This window comes from Aquarana catesbeiana, linkage group LG02 (genome assembly GCF_042186555.1).
Source record: "Aquarana catesbeiana isolate 2022-GZ linkage group LG02, ASM4218655v1, whole genome shotgun sequence".
Lineage (NCBI taxonomy): Eukaryota > Metazoa > Chordata > Amphibia > Anura > Ranidae > Aquarana > Aquarana catesbeiana.
In genome coordinates, this window is record NC_133325.1 from 452,647,375 (window position 1) to 452,668,245 (window position 20,871).

Sequence of the window (20,871 nt, forward strand, 5' to 3'; positions counted from 1 at the left end):
AACCCACAAGACGCAGCATCTGCAAAAGCAGATACGCCACTCTATATAGTGGTGGGGACGCCTGTACATGAGCACTGCAGCCGCTGCCATCAGGTGCACGCTCCGCTGCATTACCATGATGCGGTGGCAGAGGAGGGGGACATGCAGTCAGTGGGACGGGAAGAATACAGGCATGTGCAGAGGGTCAGCGGAATCCCCCAGACAACACGTGCATGGCGCCCCCCCCAAAGAGCGGGAGGAAGACATGCACCTGCGATCCAACGCACAAAGGAAGATGCCGGCACAAAGAGGGGAGAACGCCTAATGATCGAAGATCTCAGGCATTGACCTCAGGTGCGCCAGCTGCATAGTAGCCGCCCACAATGGTGGGAGGCCTTTGTGCGCTGGGTGGGAGCATAAAGAGGCCAAGGGACAGGGACACCAAGGACGTCCCTGGTGCAGAGATAGTGGTACAGCATAAGACTCATAAAAATAGGTGACCAAACTGAGACATATATACAAGCATGGAACTCCACATGTACATAAATACACATATCTATATACAAAGAGCAGTAAAATACTTTTACCGAGCAAGCTTAGTAATTAACAGAAGCATAGTGTATAGTATAACGATGGTAAAGTTTGGTGAACCAAATAGACCTTCCAAGGAGATACCAGGTAAGTACATAAGTAGAACATAAGTAGTGAGTTTAATCTGGGAACCTCCCAGAACCCGCATACAGTGGCACAGCAGACCTCATTTTAAAGTGAGAAAATACCATTTCACTCTTTTTCACATACACCAGAGGCAAAAACCTCTAGGGAGGGACAGTAACTCAAGTTTAGCAATGTTGGATTAGAAGTTTACTCCAAACACCCCCCTAGGGTTGGGATGCACACAATCCAGGATAAGAAACTGGATACGGGGGGGGGAATGTGCTGCGATGATGATCTCTCACGTCTCCCCAGGGGGCATAACGAGAAGATAATTGTGCACAACATTACGTAATCCTTTTTTGGGTCATATTTGTACTACGTTCTGTCATATTTAATTCTATGGTGATGTATGCACCAATGTTTTTATCTCAACCTGTTTATTAATACACTTTATATTTTTTATATTATTTGTTTTAATATTGTATATCTGCCCATAAAGTCCCAATGTAGCGGGGGGTACTTTTGTTTCTGTGTTCTATACCTTAGGGGTGTTGGCAATAATTAAGGTCTTATGATGATGGCTGTATTTATCCATTTGTAACTAGGGTAGTAAATACCCATCCCCCACAACCAATTCCCTTTTCCATATATTTTATGTAATTCTAAATGTATTATCCCTGGTGTTCAAAGGTTGAGTGTATACATTGTGTAAGGAGATACCTATTTTCAATTTTGTATATGCACTTAGCAATAGATTTTTACTGTTACGCTTGAAAAGAACTTCCATTGTTTAACCAGTTAAGGACCGTTGCAGGTTGGCTCTCCTGGGCGAATCGCCGTCCTTGTACGTCAGGCGTGCGCACCCGATGCAATCGGATTCGTTCCAGAACCGATCAGCCTCCAGGCCTAGGCCAATGATTTCTGGCGAACGAGACACTGTCCTCTGCCTGTGTAATGTAAACACAGGCAGAGGAAGCCATGTCACCTCCCCTTGGGAAGCCCTTTTCAGTTCCAGAGAGAGGACAACTAACCGTGAGTTGCACCAACACTACACTGACATCAGGACACATAGGCACACTTGTCAACAACTGATCACCCCCCCCCCCCAATTTAACCCTTTCACTCCCTGTCAGTGTCATCAAGTGCAGTTTTCACTTGTGACACTAATCAGCGTTAGGGCAGTTAGTAGTAGGCCCAGGTAGGTTTAGCCCATTAACCAGTGTCACTAATATAATGTACAGATCTCTTTTCTGATCACTGTATTTAGTGTCACGGGTGACGCTAGCTAGTTACTGTCAGTTTTTTTTATAGCGTCAGGGTAACTGCCATATATTCCCCAATAAAGGTTTAGCCCCCTGATCACCCCCTAGGACAGGTTTTAGTGTCAGTTGGGGTCGGTGTCAATCCCAAGCAGTGTCAGATTAGTGCCAGTAGCACTAACACTCACGCACACACCATACACCTCCCTTACTAGTATAGTGTTTGAACAGATCAATATCTTTGATCTGATCGGTTCTATACTAGCGCCCCCAATAGTTTAGTGTTCCCAAAAAGTGGCGTCACTTACAAAACACAACACACAAAACTGCAGCATTGGCAGAGTCACGCCTGATCCCTGCGAACGCTAACAGTTAATTTTTTTTGGTAGCAATTGAAGCAGTCACTAGCAACCAGGTGCTCTTTTGCCTGTGGATTGCACTAGTTGTAAATTTAGAGGACAAAATATCCAGAGGTCCACTAGTGAAGAGGCCTACACGTTACTGAGCATGACAGATGAGAGCGCAGGGGAAGCCTCTCTTGTCAGATTCAGGTATACGAACAGGTAGAGAGCAGCAGCACCCCGACAGATAGCTCTGTTGACGGAGTAATGGTCATTGCTAAGGTCAGGCATACCCGATCCCGTTCTTTTGTTGAGGTACAAGAACAGGAGGGCTCTCGTATGGAGCAGAGAGCCAGTACTAGTGCCACTCATTCCTGGTGAACTGGCAAGCACTAGCGGCCTAGTACATCCTGGTCATAGACAAACCAGCAGTGTAGTAACATTTGGCGACGTGGTGAGTCCCATAAGTGCAGTTCAAGCTGGTGCGGTTGCTAGCACAAGTAGTACCCCGCAGCCACCAAGAGTTTGAACACAGGCCCGTAGTGCCCTTCCTGCTGCATATGCCAATCCTGATTGGGAGCCCACCACTTCTGCAGCGCCCGTCCTTCACCTATTCACTGGCCAACCCAGAATTCAAGTGGAAACAGTTGATTTTATGTCACTTGATTTTAATTCACTGTTTTTCACGGAAGATCTATTGTGGATTAAAGCAATTTGTATGCTGGTCAATTCATCGCCGCTAATCCCCATTTGACCCTTGCCAGAGCATAGAAACCTATTACTGTTTCCGAATTTAAGACCTTTCTGGGCCTATCCCTCCTCATGGGCATCAATAGAAAAGGTGGGTTACGGCTATATTGGTCCACTGACCCAATTAGTCATATGCCCATGTTCTCTGCTTCCTTGGCCAGGACTAGATACGAGCAGATCTGCGGTTCATGCATTTTAACCAATAGCCGACCAGCTGCCGTCGTTATACTGTGGCAGGTCGACTCTCCTGCACAAATCGCCATAGCTGTACGTCGGCCCTTTCAACAGCTATAGCAGGCTCACTCGCCCATGGTGCAGCGGGGGACCCGATGCGCGTGGTCAGCAGACGTGATGTCCGCCGGGACACACGATCGTGGGCATGAGAGCCAGAACGGGGATGTGTGTGTGTGTAAACACATACACATCCCTGTTCTGACAGGAGACAGATCGTCTAGTTAGGAACAGCGATCTGGCTCCTCCTCTAGTCAGTCACATCCCCCCAGTTAGAAACACATACGAGGGAACGCATTTAAACCCTTGATCACCCTCTAGTGTTAACCCCTTCCCTACCAGTGACATTTACACAGTAATCAGTGCATTTTTATAGCACTGATCGCTGTATAAATGTCAATCGTCCCAAAAATGTGTCAAGTGTCCAATCTATCCGCCTCAATGTCCCAGTCCCGCTAAAAATCGCAGATCGCTGCCATTACTAGTATTAAAAAAAAAAAAAGCCATAAATCTATTCCCTATTTTGTAGACGCTATAACTTTTGCACAAACCAATCAATATACGCTTATTGCGATTTTTTTTAACCAAAAATATGTAGTATATTTATCAGCCCAAACTGAGGGAGAAATATTTTTTTGGGGGGATATTATAGCAAAAAGTAAAAAAACTTTTTTTTCCCCAAAATTGTCGCTGTGTATGAGACACTTGTTCCACGTGAGACTTTTTGGCATCCTAGCCGCATACAGGACCCCAAAAACCAATCACTGCATTCAGGCTAAGGGCATAAAATGGTGATTTCACTTCCTCACTACCTATCACAGTTTCCTAGACCCTGAAATGTCAAGATAGCACAAAACTCCTCAAATGACCCCATTTTGGAAAATAGACACTTCAAGCTATTTGCTGAGTCCGTGGAATATATTTTATATTTTGCTACAAGTTTCATGGAAAATTACATTTACCACATGTGTGTGACACAACCCCCCCAATGACCCCATTTTGGAAAGTAGACACCCCAAGGCTTTTGCTAAGAGGCATGGTGAGTATTTTGCAGCTTTGAAAATGAAGGAATTTTTTTCTTCAAAACTTTGTGACAAAAAGCGAGATCTACAAAATACTCAACATGCCTCAGCAAATAGCTTGGGGTGTCTACTTTCCAAAATAGGGCAACTTGGGGGGGGGGGGGGGGGTTGTGCTATCTTATTTCATGGCCTCCGAAACTGTGATAGGTAGTGAGGAGTGAAATCATAAATTTAAGCCCTTAGAAATCCTGAAGGCGGCGATTGGTTTTCGGGGTAGGCTCCCAAAAAGTCCCACACATGTGGCATCCCCGCCATCCCCCGAGAAGCAGCAGAATGTATTTTGGGGTGTAATTCCACATATAACCATGGCATGTGTAAGCAATATATCATTTCAGTGACAACTGTGTAAAAAAAGGTTGTCATTTTTCAATCACTTGTGACAAAAAAATTAAAATATTCAATGGACTCAACATGCCTCTCAGCGAATTCCTTGGGGTGTCCACTTTCCAAAATGGGGTTATTTGGGGGGGGGGGGTTGTACTGCCCTGCTATTTTAGCACTTCAAGAAATTAGATCGGCAGTCAAACTAAAAGCTGTGTAAATTCCAAAAAATGTACCCTAGCTTGTAGACGCTATAATTTTTGTGCAAGCCAATATACGCTCATTGAATTTTTTTTTTTACCCAAGACATGTGGCTGAATATATGTTGGCCTAAAAGTACTAAAATTTAGTTTATTGAATATTTTTTTTTTTTTTTATAACAAAAAGTAGAAACTTTTTTTTCAAAATGTTTGGTCTTTTTTTCGTTTATATTGAAAAAATAAAAATTCCAGAGGTGATCAAATACCACCAAAAGAAAGCCATTTGTGGGACAGCATTGCATGACCGCGCAATTACCAGTTAAAGCAGCGCAGTGCCAAATTGTAAAAAGCGCTCGTCATTAAGGGGGCAAATCCTTCCGTTCCTTAAGTGGTTAACGTTGAGAAGGCAGCGGCTTGTTTTGGCACGCAGAAAGTTTTGATCGTTATATCAAGGGGGACATCAATCCCTTTGGTTTACGAACACAGATCTTTCCACTCTTGGAAGAGGTAGACACCACTTTCAAGAAAGATGGGAAAATAATCTACAACAGCGTACCAAAACTATGAGGAAGCTTTTGAGTGAAGGATTTCAAAACTCATTATTGTGATGGATAAGGATATTGACCATATCTATATAAAATGACAACCCTTTAAAAAGGGGCTACCTTCTTTTAAGGAACATGGGGATAGAATCAAGTGCCACCTGGATCAGGTTACATGCGAGACACTAGCAGTCAAAGAAAAAAAAAAGTTTTGGAGGGACAAAAGGGCCTTTCAGGAATGAATAGACGGAATCAAGGAAATAGATCCCAATGCCAGAACATTAAGGAGCTGGGACATGCTTCTAAGGCTCCAGGGTCCAACTCCTCACTTAATGGATCTGTTTCCTCTTCTTCACAGAATCGACAGTGGAACAGAAGACCATATAAAAACTAAACGATCACTTTCAGGCGATGACTTCACTAAACAAAAAATGCACAACAGAATCCACTCATACTCAATGCCCTTCTATCTTTTCCTCTTGGAGCTGTGGGTAAAGGTTATTCACTCGCCCATCTGGGCCTTCTGGTGATGGTTTATCTACCTCCTCACGTATGGGGGGACCCTCTACACAAGGTATTTCTTCTACACCACTCACTTCTGACAAAGATTTTTTAGTACCCAGTTTAGATGACACACAACACAAATCTTTACATTTACAACATGACCACACCAATGCACTGAATATTATCAGTTTGTCTGATTACCAACTCTCTCTTGAGGAGGAAAGATGGTTATCCAAGGCCTCAGCTTCTGCCCTGATGCAGAACCAGATACCTTTGAAATAATTAAAGTGTTTGTAAACCCCCTCCAAAAAAAAAAAAGAAAAATATGCAGATCCTGGTCCCTTAAAGCAGATTACACAGAGCTTTACATTGCACTTCCTGTACGCACCCTCTAAACAGACCACGATAATCAGGGCAGCTCCACCTCCCTCTGTGATAGGCTGCCCTGCTCCCCTCTCCTCTTTCCCCCCCTCCTTCCTGCCTGTCATCCCCCTCTGTGTCTGTCTCTGGCACCGCCCCGCCGCTATTCTTGTAAAATAGAATTAAAAAAATGTTCACTGCCAGCCTCCCTATTAGAGGCTGGCATAGCACACTTTAGTAATAAATAAAACAAAAACCTGCGCTGGCAACTCACCATATAATAATTAATAAATCATAAAATATATAAAGGCAAATAAATTTATATATGCACAAATGGTGTAGACTATGTGGGATTGGCAAAAGAGCCACTAGAAACTATGCGACTAGAAACCGTTGGATGTCGCTACACTGGTGCAATTAAAAATGTGAAATATAAATAAACATACGTGACCACAAATAAGGTGTATACACCTCTAAAGAAATGAACGCCAAATGATGTATAAAAAAGAAAAAAGAAAAATTAAATCATAAATTGCTATTGACGGAGAGTCCTTTACATCAAGGTGTTTCTTCACAAAAACAATCAACAGACTTCAAGCTTTTTCCATCCACATACAGGGTCTGGTCATGAAGGTAGGCTAGTGCTGGTAATGATTATGAAGAGACTTAGGGAACCACAAATCTCACGTTCCACCAAAAGACAAATCTCACGTTTCACCAAAAGAAAAGGAGAAAACATATAGTGTAAAACCTATGACACCGTGAGATCACCTGCGCATATAAGCGCTACTCACGGAACTGATGTGCAGAGCTGGCTTTCAGATATTCAGTTGGTGCTCGCTGCTAAACGGCGTGCGTTCCACCAACTCCAGGAAGTGATGTCACTGGTTCTCAGATTCTCAGGCGTAAGCAGGATGTTGCGTCGACGCGTTTCGCCCCTCCCCCAGGACGTTATCAAAGACTTAACATCCAGCCCACACAAGGTTCTACTTATACTGCGCTCGGTGAGTGACAGCCATTTACGGCCAAAGGGTGAGCATTACCCATTCCTTCCTAAAATCATCATATCCTGTTGCAATTAGAAAACTTTAATCAGTGACTAGAGACACAACATCTCCTATCACCACAATAGGCAAATATGTATGCTTGAACAAACTATACAAGACATCAAATTTATGCGCTTATTGTCTTAAACCAAACTAAGGTGTAATACAACAGGATATCTAAACAGATAAAGTATCCATATATAATACATGCTGAATGTCCCTTTTTCTTGACATAACTAATTTAAAAAATACTATTCTTTAATAAAAAATATAATATACAATGATGAAATTAAATAAAAATAACACATTTTTAATAATTATAAAAAATATATTATATATATATACACACACACACAATATGAAAATAAAAAATATATAAAAATTAGATAAAATTTCTTGATGCTTATTGTACCTTGCAACAGGAAAAATTACATATATATATTTATATACATATATAGGATAAAACCTATTAGCATCCAAAAAATTTCAAACAGAAAATATATATCGATAAACTTTATATATATATATATATATGTAATTTTTCCTGTTGCAAGGTACAATAAGCATCAAGGAATTTTATCTAATTTTTATATATTTTTTATTTTTATTTTCATATTTTATATATTTTTATATATATTTTTTTCTTTTTTATAATTATTAAAAATTTGTTATTTTTATTTAATTTCATCATTGTATATTATATTTTTTATTAAAGAATAGTATTTTTTTTAAATTAGTTATGTCAAGAAAAAGGGACATTCAGCATGTATTATATATGGATACTTTATCTGTTTAGATATCCTGTTGTATTACACCTTAGTTTGGTTTAAGACAATAAGCGCATAAATTTGATGTCTTGTATAGTTTGTTCAAGCATACATATTTGCCTATTGTGGTGATAGGAGATGTTGTGTCTCTAGTCACTGATTAAAGTTTTCTAATTGCAACAGGATATGATGATTTTAGGAAGGAATGGGTAATGCTCACCCATTGGCCGTAAATGGCTGTCACTCACCGAGCGCAGTATAAGTAGAACCTTGTGTGGGCTGGATGTTAAGTCTTTGATAACGCTCTGGGGGAGGGGAGAAACGCGTCGACGCAACATCCTGCTTACGCCTGAGAATCTGAGAACCAGTGACATCACCTCCTGGAGTTGGTGGAACGCACGCCAACTGAATATCTGAATGCCTGCTCTGCACATCGGTTCCGTGAGTAGCGCTTATATGCGCAGGTGATCTCACGGTGTCATAGGTTTTACACTATATGTTTTCTCCTTTTCTTTTGGTGAAACGTGAGATTTGTCTTTTGGTGGAACGTGAGATTTGTAGTTCCCTAAGTCTCTTCATAATCATTACCAGCACTAGCCTACCTTCATGACCAGACCCTGTATGTGGATGGAAAAAGCTTGAAGTCTGTTGATTGTTTTTGTGAAGAAACACCTTGATGTAAAGGACTCTCCGTCAATAGCAATTTATAATTTAATTTTTCTTTTTTATACATCATTTGGCGTTCATTTCTTTAGAGGTGTATACACCTTATTTGTGGTCACGTATGTTTATTTATATTTCACATTTTTAATTGCACCAGTGTAGCGACATCCAACGGTTTCTAGTCGCATAGTTTCTAGTGGCTCTTTTGCCAATCCCACATAGTCTACACCATTTGTGCATATATAAATTTATTTGCCTTTATATATTTTAGGATTTATTAATTATTATATGGTGAGTTGCCAGCGCAGGTTTTTGTTTTATTTATTACTAAAGTCTGAGCACTTGTATCCAGCAGCTGCAACACGTTAGATAGTTCTTTATTTTTTTTTGCGAGCGCTGTTTTTTATTCATTTATGGCATAGCACACTGTCAGTTTTCAAAAACGAGCGTCATAAATACCTAATTTGACCTGTCTTCAGGCCTGTCAAGTGACTCTCGGCTGCTTTACAACTATGAGACAAGGCTTCTGCGGAGGAGACGAGCGGCCATGTGATCTCCCCAGTTGACGTCAGAGGGAGATCATGGCCCCTCCCTCAGAAGCAATGTATCAGAGCTGGAGAGCGGCTGCAAGTGATGGGCCCGGCCGGAAGACAGCTCAAATTAGGTATTTACAGCGCTCGTTTTTTTAAAACTACTGACACAGTGTGCTATGCCAGCCTCTAATAAAGGGGCTGGCATAGTCTTTTATATATGGGTTTAAAAACCCTTTAAGGGTCTGCACTTGTTTGCGAGGAAACTCCCCTATAAAAAGGTTTATATTCTAAACAACCAGTACAGAATACCACACAATCTGAAGAGGCATTAGATGACCTCTTGGCAGAATAAGATCCTACTGATCTCATTGACATCGAAACGCTTTTGCAGGAGCACACTGACACCAAAGTAGAACCAGCACCAAATATTCCTATATTTAAAAAAGAAATCTGACATTTCCATGCCTGTCAGGGAATCCCAACCTGGCCGCGTTTGCGGCCTTCACTACTACAGAAATCAAAAAACTAAAAACCTATTCCGCTAAAGGGAATCTTTCTACAACTGAAAGATGCCCTACAGTCTTTGAAAGGACTACATTCACTCACTATAAAAGCTTCCAATAAGGGACGGAATATAGGGATTATGTCCAACGACCAATACAAATCAATATGTAAAAGAATTCTTCAAAATAGAGCCTGGTATAAACCCATTTCCATATGTACTATTGACAATTTCAATGTCAACTTCTATATCCTAGTCGATGATGTCTATTCCCAAGGCATCAAGAACACCTGGGAATTTATCCGTACTAAAACATACCATAGTGAAAATTCCAGAAAACAAATAGATGCAAACACCCAAAGGCTATCTCCTCAAAAAAAATGTATGTTTATTTAATGAAAAAGATCACAGCACAAAACAGAGGTTGCTATACCCTACAAAAACACCCCCCTCCCCCAGAAAACCCACACACTTCCCATCAACATACCCACCCACATAACCACACCCTCCCGCTAAAGATATGGTTCCCCAACACTGACTCCCCTAAAGAAGCCCGGAGCAGCCCTCCTGGAGAGCTAGGACAGTGTGACCACAACCCCTCCCTAAAAGATGGATCCCCTATAACAGCACCTGCATGCTGATTGGACCACAGTCTGAATAGTAATACTGGTAACAGAATCCTGAATGTGGTGACACGGCACATTAAGGCCACAATGGGCAAATGCAGTGGAACCAAGAAACAGGAATCCTGAGGACCAGTATCCAGACCACTGCTGAACAGCTGGGTCAGTAATAGCGAGCTTGCAGTGAATGGAAGACAGTCTATTAATATGGGATAAAATTGATGTCAGATGAGGCTCTCTGTAACAAATGTGGAAAATTCCATCAAGCTGCTGTTCCACTACTGCGTGTAAGTAAACAAACTACACCATGGGCCGCGTGTGCTGCTAATTGCTACACAACTGAAGTTGTCCCAGAGATACAGCAAGGATGAGGTGAAGACCGATAGACAGGATCTATGTGAGCCAGCATAAGTAATGACAGAGAAGTCTCTCCAACTGCATGTGGTCCGACCAGTGCTGTCACTAGGTCATAACTGATTGGGTACTCACATGGTGAAGCCGATGTGACCAGTGTGCAGGCTGTCATATATACGCACTATCCCGTAATTGCTGTCTAGCGATTTCTCTGTGTGCGCGCTGTACAGACATGTCCTGCTGAGATCTCAGATAATGCAAACAGGTTGGTAGCCGTAAATTACATAGCACACTGGTGTGAACAGGTATCTCAAATCCGTGTCAGCCTGCAATGGTTGAAAGCACGTTGTAATCCCATAAGCAGTGTCAATAAGGCCAGCTCAAAAATATCCTGAACGCCAGCCCCAATGTGGAAGTTGGAGCAGAGTCCAGATGAAACAGCATGCAGTGTATCAGGGGATCTGTCACTTGTTCACATGTTTCGTTCCTCCCTGGAACTTCTTCATAACATGACATAAAACCTTCCGATAAGGAGGGAATACAGTAATACCTCGGATTGCGAGTATTGCGGTTTATGAGCGTTTCGCAATACGAGCTATTATTTTTTTTTTAAATCCTGACTCGGTTTCTGAGCGTGGTCTTCCAAGACGAGCAGGATTTAAGCCTCTAGGGTGTGCAGTACCGCATTTGGCCAGAGGTGCAGGGGCGCCAGAGAGCGTCTCCGAGCCTCTCCGGCGCACCCCTACCTCTGACCACATGCGGTACTGCATACAATAGCAGTCACTGTGGAACAAATTATGAGTTTCCATTGACTCCCATGGGGAAACTTGCTTTGATATACAAGCGCTTTGGATTACAAGCATTCTTCTGGTATGAATTATGCTCGTAACCCAAGGTACCACTGTATAATGATTATGTCTAGCGACCAATACAAATCAACGTGTAAAAGAATTCTTCAAAATAATGCCTGGTATAAACCCATTTCTAAATGTACTATTGACAAGCTTAATGTCAACTTCTATACCCTAGTTGATGCCCATTCCCAGGGCATCATCGACAAGGACACCTGGGAATTTATCCGTACTAAACATCCCATAGTTCCCACTTTTTACAGTCTTTCCAAAGTTCACAAAGATCTGAAAACCCCACCAGGCAGACCCATTGTTTCAGGTAAAGGCTGTATCACTAAAAATCTAAGTTCATAGACTTACACCTTAGGTCACTACTCTTCCTTCATATATTAGGGACACTATCCATCTGTTACAAAATTTGGAAGGGATCCACCTCTCCCCCGAGACACTCTATTGAGGTTGAGGCTTTTTTTACAGTTCTATCCCTCACCATTTAGGCATTTCCGCTGTCAAACATTCTCACAAGTATGACTGGAAGCTTCACAAATTTGTGATATCAACATTGGAGTTAATCCTAATCATACAGTGGGGTTTATTTACTAAAGCTGGAGAGTAGAAAATTAGGCTCACTTCTACATAGAAGCCAATCAGGGTCCAGGTTTTATTGCCAAAGCTTAATTGAACAAGCTGAGGTTAGAAGGCGATTGGTTTCTATCCATTAGGGAGCCTGATTTTGCACTCTCCAACTTTAGTAAAAAAAACCCCAATGTGTTTTCTTTTGATGGTTCCCACTTCCTCCAGGTACAGGGCGTGGCAATGGGGACATGCTGTGCCCCATCATTCGCCAATCTGTACCTGGTGGAGTGGGAAAGGTCCTTTTTGTCCAATGAAAGTCTATCATCAATAACCTGCCATATTACATCATGGTTTAGTTATATAGACTTCGCCACACACACACACACACACACACACACACACACACACACACACACACACACACACACACACACGTTGGAGAGGTCTTTTCCATAGCTCTGAGGCCTCGGTTCTTTGTCATTCTTGTCTATTTATATTTTAGGTTGGAGAGGCCGTTTCCATTGATGTTATGTGCTTTAATCCTCAGCATTGGTGAATCTCCTCTCCCCCCTCCATACACTTCACATCTCCAGGCGGTGCATCTGGGTGGTCTTTGGGATCATTTTGAGAAGCACTCGAGGCCCTGGTGCTTTCATCTCTCTTCCACCTGGGGGATACTAGTCGGGGGGACCATCTGTTATAGAGTGCTCAAAATCTGTGATATTCTCTTACAAATGACCCTGAAGAAGGGATTCACATTTGCTCCCGAAACGCGTTGGGGATAACGTGAAGATAATTGTGCACAACATTACGTAATCCTTTTTGGGTCATATTTGTACTACGTTCTATCATATTTGACTCTATGGTGATGCATACACCAATGTTTTTATCTCTACCTGTATATTAATAAACTTTATATTTTTAGATCATATTTGTTCTAATACTGTATATCTGCCCATAAAGTCCCAATGTACTGAGGGTACTGTTGCTTCTGTGTTCTACACTAACTAATAAGTCTTTTCAAGCCATAAGAAATCTGCACCCAAATTAACTTGGTCTGCTGCCACCAAGCAGTGGAGTCAGTATTTACACACATTAGGCTGCGGTCATCAGAACAATGTAAGGTACCCATCTTACCCATCAGCATCCAGCAGCTGACTTTGTGTGTCATCCTCCAGAGAGAATTGAAACTGTGAATCTCCACCAGCACCGAGGTAAGATGCTTTAGGCTCAGGTGACGCATTATACAGATCCTGAGAGTCTTCCACAGGTAGAGATGGCTCAGATATCTTACCAGAACTCTAGAAGACAGTTAAATTACATTTTATACCATACTGTATAGTGTAATGTATCTATCTAGAAGTAAGCACAGTAGAAAAATAAAATACCACAAAATGCATAAAAAAAAAAAATATAAATTATATTTATATATATATATATATATATATATATATATATATATATATATATATATATATATATATATATTTTTTTTTTTTTTTTTTATATATTTATTATATCTATATATATATCATTTCTTGAATTTTAAATCAAGCTGAATAGAATTGGTTACAAAATGTATTTGTATTTTTTTTTTAACGCCCAAACATACTCGTTCACCAACATCGCCTGCAGCTCAGCAACTGTCTGCTCATAAGGAAGTTATGGGTATAGAGCTGTCGGCAGTGTCTGCAGGAGCCTGACATTGCAACCGTGATCCACTGATCACAGGTCCAATGCTTTGTGGGCTACAGTGTAAAAAAATAAAACATCAATTTCTTTACCTGATAAGTCATATGCATTTATTATGATTTTAACAAAGGTGAACGTTTTCTTGAATGCAATGTAAGGCTCGGGGAGGACATTTCATGTAGACTAGCTAATACTCATACTCAAATTACAGTTTGCGTTAGATACAATTCAGGCATTTGTTCTAATTTTCAGGTTCCCAATTTAATATCAGCAACAGACACCTTGATCATTTCAGACAGCTTTCCCTTTCCAATCATGGATTCTGTATCCAAGGACATATATAGATGTTTTGTAAAATCCACAAGTGAACATTTTTTCCAGAAAGTTCAGAAGCAGTTTATGTAGCTCCCGGCACAGGCTTGGCAAAATAAGAAAAGGGACCAGTAATCATCTACTATATTATGCCATTCTAGGGGAAAAAAATTACTGTCTTGTCCCTTAGAAAGTCCACAGTTTGGAGCATGTTACATCCGTATATACGGTGTAACATGCTCCAGCACATATCCCCACCCCGTGACAGCAATTTCTGTCCCCCACAGCTGCTGTCACACTTCAAAATCAACGCAACTGTGTGGGGCTCCGCCCACACAGCCGTGTCATTCATAACTACAAGTTCCAAACAACAAGGAGAGGGGCGCCTCTGAGTATAAATCATAAATACATTTTATTAAAACAACAATATCCACTCACATGGAAGTTGGAGAAGTTGCATTAGGGTCAGTTGGCTGGGCTGGAGAGATGCGGTGGAACTACAGGTCACAGCGGTTCCTGCAGGTCCCTGTGACCTGTAGTTCCACCGCATCTCTCCAGCCCAGCCAACTGACCCTAATGCAACTTCTCCAACTTCCATGTGAGTGGATATTGTTGTTTTAATAAAATGTATTTATGATTTATACTCAGAGGCGCCCCTCTCCTTGTTGTTTGTTTTAGCTTGCTGGACCCTGCTTTTGGTTCCTTTGGTGGCCGCCCTGACTGACCTCTTGTATATACTCCCAGTATATATGCATGAACTTACACATGCATTTTTACAGTTTTCAGTTTCTGGACTAATCGGTTTTACTTTCAAGGTAACTGTGCTTTGCGCCTTTTTACTTGTCTTATAACTACAAGTTCCGTCTGCCACTGTGCCAGGTGGCTTGTAGATCTCAATGGAAGGGCACTTTTGAGCGCCCTCGTAGTTCATTGACACTTTCTCCAGCTTTCTAACAAAAGGCCTGTACGGAGGTACAAGCAAGAAAACTGGAGAAAGTGTCTGCAGGAGTCTGAAATGGCACCCACAATCCACTGATAGCAGGTGCAATGCTTTGCAGGCTCTTTGGGGGAAAAAATACACATTTTCTGCAAAAAACGTGTGCATTTATTATTTCTTCCCTGTAAACCTTTCATCTATTTTTTTTATACAACTGCAACATGAAATAGATTACAATTATAAGCATTTTACCTTCGATGCAGAGCTGAGAAAATTTGCTTTGAAGTTAACTGGAGAAGGAGAACGGAAGTCCCCGATACTAGGCTGCAGGGATCCTCTTCCAGTCTTGCTAAATGGCTGATAAGAAGGAAGCATAGAACCAATCAGCTCAAAGCTGCTATTGTGACTGTTGTCCTTCGTCAAAGGCAGAAGGAAATCCTCTTCATCTCCTGTAAGAAATTATTTAAAATAAAAAAAAAATAAATAAAGAGGATAAAGATGTATCTTATGCGTTTCTCATTACAAATCTTCAGTTACTCAAATATCTACAATGTCCAAGATATTTACCTAGCTTGCAATTTTCCTTGCATCCACTGTGATCAATCTTATCAGGAATGGAGTCACTATGGTAAATAGAAAAAAATCTGCATTAAAATTATGTTTAAATATTCAAAGAGAGGGCTTGATTTACACTAACAAGAATAGCCCAATACGATGAAACAGATTAAAATGCAAATTTAGTGCATCATAGCCTTTTATAAAGAAATCGGTCGTTAAAGAGTAAACGGAAAGGAAAATTCCACCGAAACACTGATAAGTACTGCATAAATAGGAGTCTTCAAAATACAGATCATCATTTGCATCAGTGCAGTTTCTAACAGTGCACTACAGCAAGATCATTCCCAGGAGGCAGAAAACAGATGTAGAAATTCCAAAAAAATGTTGATGTACTCCAAAGAAAATAAAAAAAATGAGGGTAGGGAATACCTGGGAGTTGGTGAGGGGACACACTGGATATCACTGTGATTTTTCTGGGTGTCCAGTGCATCCCTATACCTTTAAGGAGGAGTCGGCTCTCTGCAGGCATACCAGCCCTTCATCTATCCAACTGCTATATGTGTGCCCCAGCTTGGCAGACTCAAAATTAGAAAGTTAGGACTGCAGATAATACTGGGGTTCCATGATGTGGCCACTGCAGCTTACACATTTTCAAATGTGTGCAAATAAAACTCCTCTTTTTTTAACGTGAACTGTCAGACAGGGTCAATTTGGTTTGTTGCAAGCTAGCAAGTGAGCTGGAAATTTTTGTTTGTTTTTTGACATGCGTCACCCTTCCATGTGTTCCTTGCTGCAAAGGCCAGTTATAGGTTGGGGTGGTTGCCATTTATTTGCACTGTTGGTGAATTGGTGAGGGGACAAACTAGATAACTTCACTGCCCATGTGCTTTTGCTGGGTGTCCAGTGCATCCTTATACCTTTAACCTCCCTGGCGGTTTTCCCGAGTGTGGCTCGGGGTTAAAATTCAGTACCATTAGCGGTAACCCCGAGCCACACTCAGGATCGCATTGCAGGATCCTGGGGCGGCGTTACTTACCTTGTCCCCGGGATCCTGCGATGTCACCCGCAGTGTCCGAGGGCTCCGTCCTCCTCCGAAGCCTCTCCGTGCCAGGCTCCGTTCCCTGCGAGCGGCGCGACGCACGGGGGCGGAGCCTGGCGGCAAATTAAAGAAAAAGTAAAAATCATAACACATACAGTACTGTAATCTTACAGTACTGTATGAAATGATTTCACATCCCTTTTGTCCCCAGTGCTTTGGCCCATGCCCTGCATGCAGTTTTACATGATATACACTGTTCTTTCTGCCTGGAAACTGGAGATTGTCCATAGCAACCAAAAAGTGTCCCTTTACGTCAAAAGTGGCTTTAGACCAGCTAGAAAACAGCGATAGTAAATTAGAACACTTGCAGAATTGAGCGATAGTGAATTGTGGGGAAATTTATTTTATTACTATTTTTTTTTTATTTATTTATTTATTATATTATAATTTATGTTTTTGTGTTTCAAACTTTATCATACCCGGGATATCTACTAGACTCTGGTTTGGACAGATTTAAGTGTGTTATTATTAAGATTTACAGACCTACAATATAAAACGCCAAATTTCCATGCAAAATAATGGTACCGTTTTCAGCACCTAAAATCCGAAATAATCATACAGCCAGGGAGGTTAAGGAGGTGTGGGCTCCCTTCCAGGCATACGTACCCTTAATCTATCCATTATACTGTATATGTTCTCCAACTTTGGAGACTCTCAAAATTATAGTGTTAGGACTGCAGTACACTAGGGTGCCATGACATGGCCACTGCAGCTTACACATGTTTGCGAATGTGAGCAAAAAAATAAAAAAACCTTCCTATTTAAACGTGAACTGTTAAGGTCAATTCGATTTTATGTAGGCAGGCAGTTGAGCTGGGAATTTTTGTTCATTTTTTTTTTAAATACATGGGAGGCATTGCAGGATCTCACTGAAATTGGAACAGCACAAAAAGTGACACTCACCATAACTAAACCCTAATGGAACCACAACTTTGTAGACTTAAAGCGGTTGTATACCCTTTTTTTAACTTTTGCCTACAGGTAAGCCTATAATAAGGCTTACCTGTAGGTAAAACTAATATCTCCTAATCCTGAATGGTTTAGGAGATATTTACTTTGCATGCAGCTGCTAAAGTCAGCGGCGCATGCGCTGTGATGGCCCAGCTGAAGGAATGATGGCCGGGAAAAAGTGCATGCGCGGGAGTGACGTAATCGCGGCTTCGGCCACTCACAGCGCCGGAGCCGTGATACCCGGAAGAAACGCAGAGGGAACATGTCAGCTCCCTCTGCGTGGACCACGACCAGATGTTGAGGCCTCGTTCTAAGGTGAGTATTTCATAATGAGCTAGTATGCGCTGCATACTAGCTCATTATGCCTTTGCCTTTAACAAAACACAAATGCCATGTGTCTAGGTCAGAAGTGACTTCTAGGTAATAGATGCATGGTAAGAGTCAGATATCTGCTTCCTGTTGCATGTTTTGGCTTATTTATAAGCGGATATTACTTTTGGGAGAGAGAAGAGATTAAGCTTCAAGAGAAATCTTCCAGGCAAAAAATTATAGACTTCAAGATACATGCTGGACAGTGACGTAAGAAGGGATAATAAACAAGACTTTTCTGCCAATCATTTGTGGAGTAAAGACAGACTTCAAATGCCAAGCAGAGTCCAGAAGCACAAATGACAGACTTATGATACTCTTTGTAGTAATACTTGTATGCAATCTATAAAAACTAAAGCCAATTCAGGAAAGCACTTTCTCAAATTTTAATGAGAAACAAAGCAAAGTTGACTACATGAATAATGATCTAGAGAGCAGAACCATTTCTTTTACAAATTACACTTTTGTTTACTTGGTTGGGAAGCCAACAGTGAACTGTTCCAGTGTTATAATTTTCTTTAAAGAGAAAAGGTATATTGGGATGCAATATCCAGTTGTAGGTAGCCAATATACTGAATCTTCTGCCAAAAAGCCAGCTTGACAAATTAAACACAAATATTGCATGGCAAGTCTTCATCCAAAAATGGTCATTTATTATTCTACCCAATTACAATAGCAAACAGTGTAGCACTCAACAGAATGTCAAATAATGCAAACGACAAAAACCAGCTTGTGCATCTTAGACCCCTTTCATGCCAAGGCGTTTTAGCGCTAAAAATAACGCTATTAAAACGCTCATAAAACGCTCCCCATGCATCTCAATGGACCCTTTCACACTGAGGCGTTGCGCTGGCAGGGCATTGAGAAAAGTCCTGCAAGCAGCATCTTTGGAGCAGCTTTTGGGCGTTGAAAAAAGCACTTTAAAAACGCCCATCTCCATTGAAATGAATTGAAAACGCTGTAAAAACGCCTGAATAACGCCTATAATCCGCCCTGAGCTGTAGAAAATTCACATGATCTCACAAAAAGGTAAACATGCAAGCAGAAAAGAGAGCATCTACAACAACAGGACTGAACATGTGGGAAGGTCAGAATGATTAAACAGACCATCAAAGTGCCAAAAAAACAAAATGAAAGTGCCAAAAAAAGAATTAGAGCCCCTTCACACCGAGCCGCCCATAGCGGCGGGGTTTTTTAGCGGCGTTTTACCGTCGGATTAGCGACGCGTTTCAGCCGCTAGCGGGGCGCTTTTACCCCCCGCTAGCGGTCGAGAAAGGGTTAAAACCGCCCGCAATGCGCCCCAATAGCGGCGTTATCCCAGCGCTGCCCCATTGATTTCAATGGGGAGCAGCGGTGGAGGAGCGGTAAACACACCGCTCCTTCACCACTCCACGCTGCTGGCAGGACTTTTCCTGACGTCCTGCCAGCGCAGCGCTCAGGTGTGAAAGCCCTCGGGCTTTCACACTGGAGAAAATGCTGCAGCTGTTTGAGGGCGGATTGCAGGCGCTATTTTTAACGCTATAGCGCCTGAAAAACGCCCTCGGTGTGAAAGGGGTCTTAATCCCAGAAAAATGAAGATTTGAAGTAAAACAAGACACTGCTTGTTACTTTACAAGACACTGCTTATTTTACATGACATCACAAAGGATAAACATGCAAGCAGAAAGATAGCATCAATAACACATGCTTCAATAACGCTTGAAAAACGCTGTTAAAACGCCTGCAGCGCTGCGTTAATTTTAACGCTAACGCCCCTAAAACGCTGTAACAACGATAAGGCGTTTTTGAAGCACCTTGGTGTGAAAGGGGTCTAAAGGCATTACTTACTCAATCTTTGTTGAATTGTCTTTGAACAACATCAAGGTGGACTCTGTAGCCACAGGGATACTTCTGTCTGGTATGCTACTGTTCTGTAATCCATCTTTAGCCTCATCTTCCTCATTTCCACCATCACCTAGGAGATCCTCCAGTGTCTATAAAGAAAAAAAATAAATTAATTAATCTCACTAAACATGTCTTTCAACATCCTTCATCTTTGCATTTAGCTTTGAACATAACAGAAAATATATTAGGATAGTTTTTTTCGTAGACAGGAACATAAATATTGCTCATTTTTTCTTTACACGTTTTCCAGACTACTTTTTAAAAGTGGTTGTAAACTCTGTTACACCACTTGTACCTACAGATAAGCCTATAATAAGGCTTGCTTGTAGGTACTGTAAATATCTCCTGAACTTGCACAGTTTAGGAGATATTCACTATATACGCTGCTGCCGACATCATCGGTGCATGTGCACTGAAGAAACGGCCCGCTGGTGCTGTTTTTTTCAGGGCCCATGCCGTGACCGGCGGCTCCCGCACGCATGTGCGCAAGTGACGTCATTGCGCCTCCGGTCAATCAATGTGCCCGAACCCGTAAACCTGGAAGTAACTCTTGTGAAAGATGATGGCTGTGGGAGTGGACTGCGGGTGGCACTGCAGAGCATTGCTCTAAGGTAAGTATTAAGGTTTTACTGATACCACTTTTTTTTAAGACCAGTACAAGTAGCGATACTTTTTTCAAATGCTCGCCAATACAGATTACAGATACTGGTTTTTAACATCATGTTAAAGTAGACTGTCAATTTATATTTGTTTTTTTTACAATGCTCCCCCCCCCCCCCCCCACAATTTTACCTTTTAAATATTTAAATTTATTTTTAATTATTTTTTATCAGCCCTGTTGGGGGGGACTTTAGTGAGATATCAGGGGTCTAAACAGACCCCTGACATCTCCCCTTTGAGACAGAGTAAGGGACTAAGGACACAGATT

General features: G+C 41.5%; 1 protein-coding gene across 1 annotated transcript in view; it reads right to left on the reverse strand.

Annotated features, from left to right (window-relative positions):
- Positions 1–20,871, reverse strand: part of CLSPN (claspin) — a 109,008-nt gene that overhangs the window by 50,368 nt on the left and 37,769 nt on the right. The window contains exons 11-14 of the mRNA XM_073615595.1: positions 19,887–20,032; positions 15,650–15,705; positions 15,335–15,531; positions 13,279–13,442 (exon numbers count right to left, since the gene is read on the reverse strand). Of these exons, the coding sequence (XP_073471696.1) occupies positions 13,279–13,442; positions 15,335–15,531; positions 15,650–15,705; positions 19,887–20,032 (563 nt within the window). The remainder of the gene's footprint in view (positions 1–13,278; positions 13,443–15,334; positions 15,532–15,649; positions 15,706–19,886; positions 20,033–20,871) is intronic.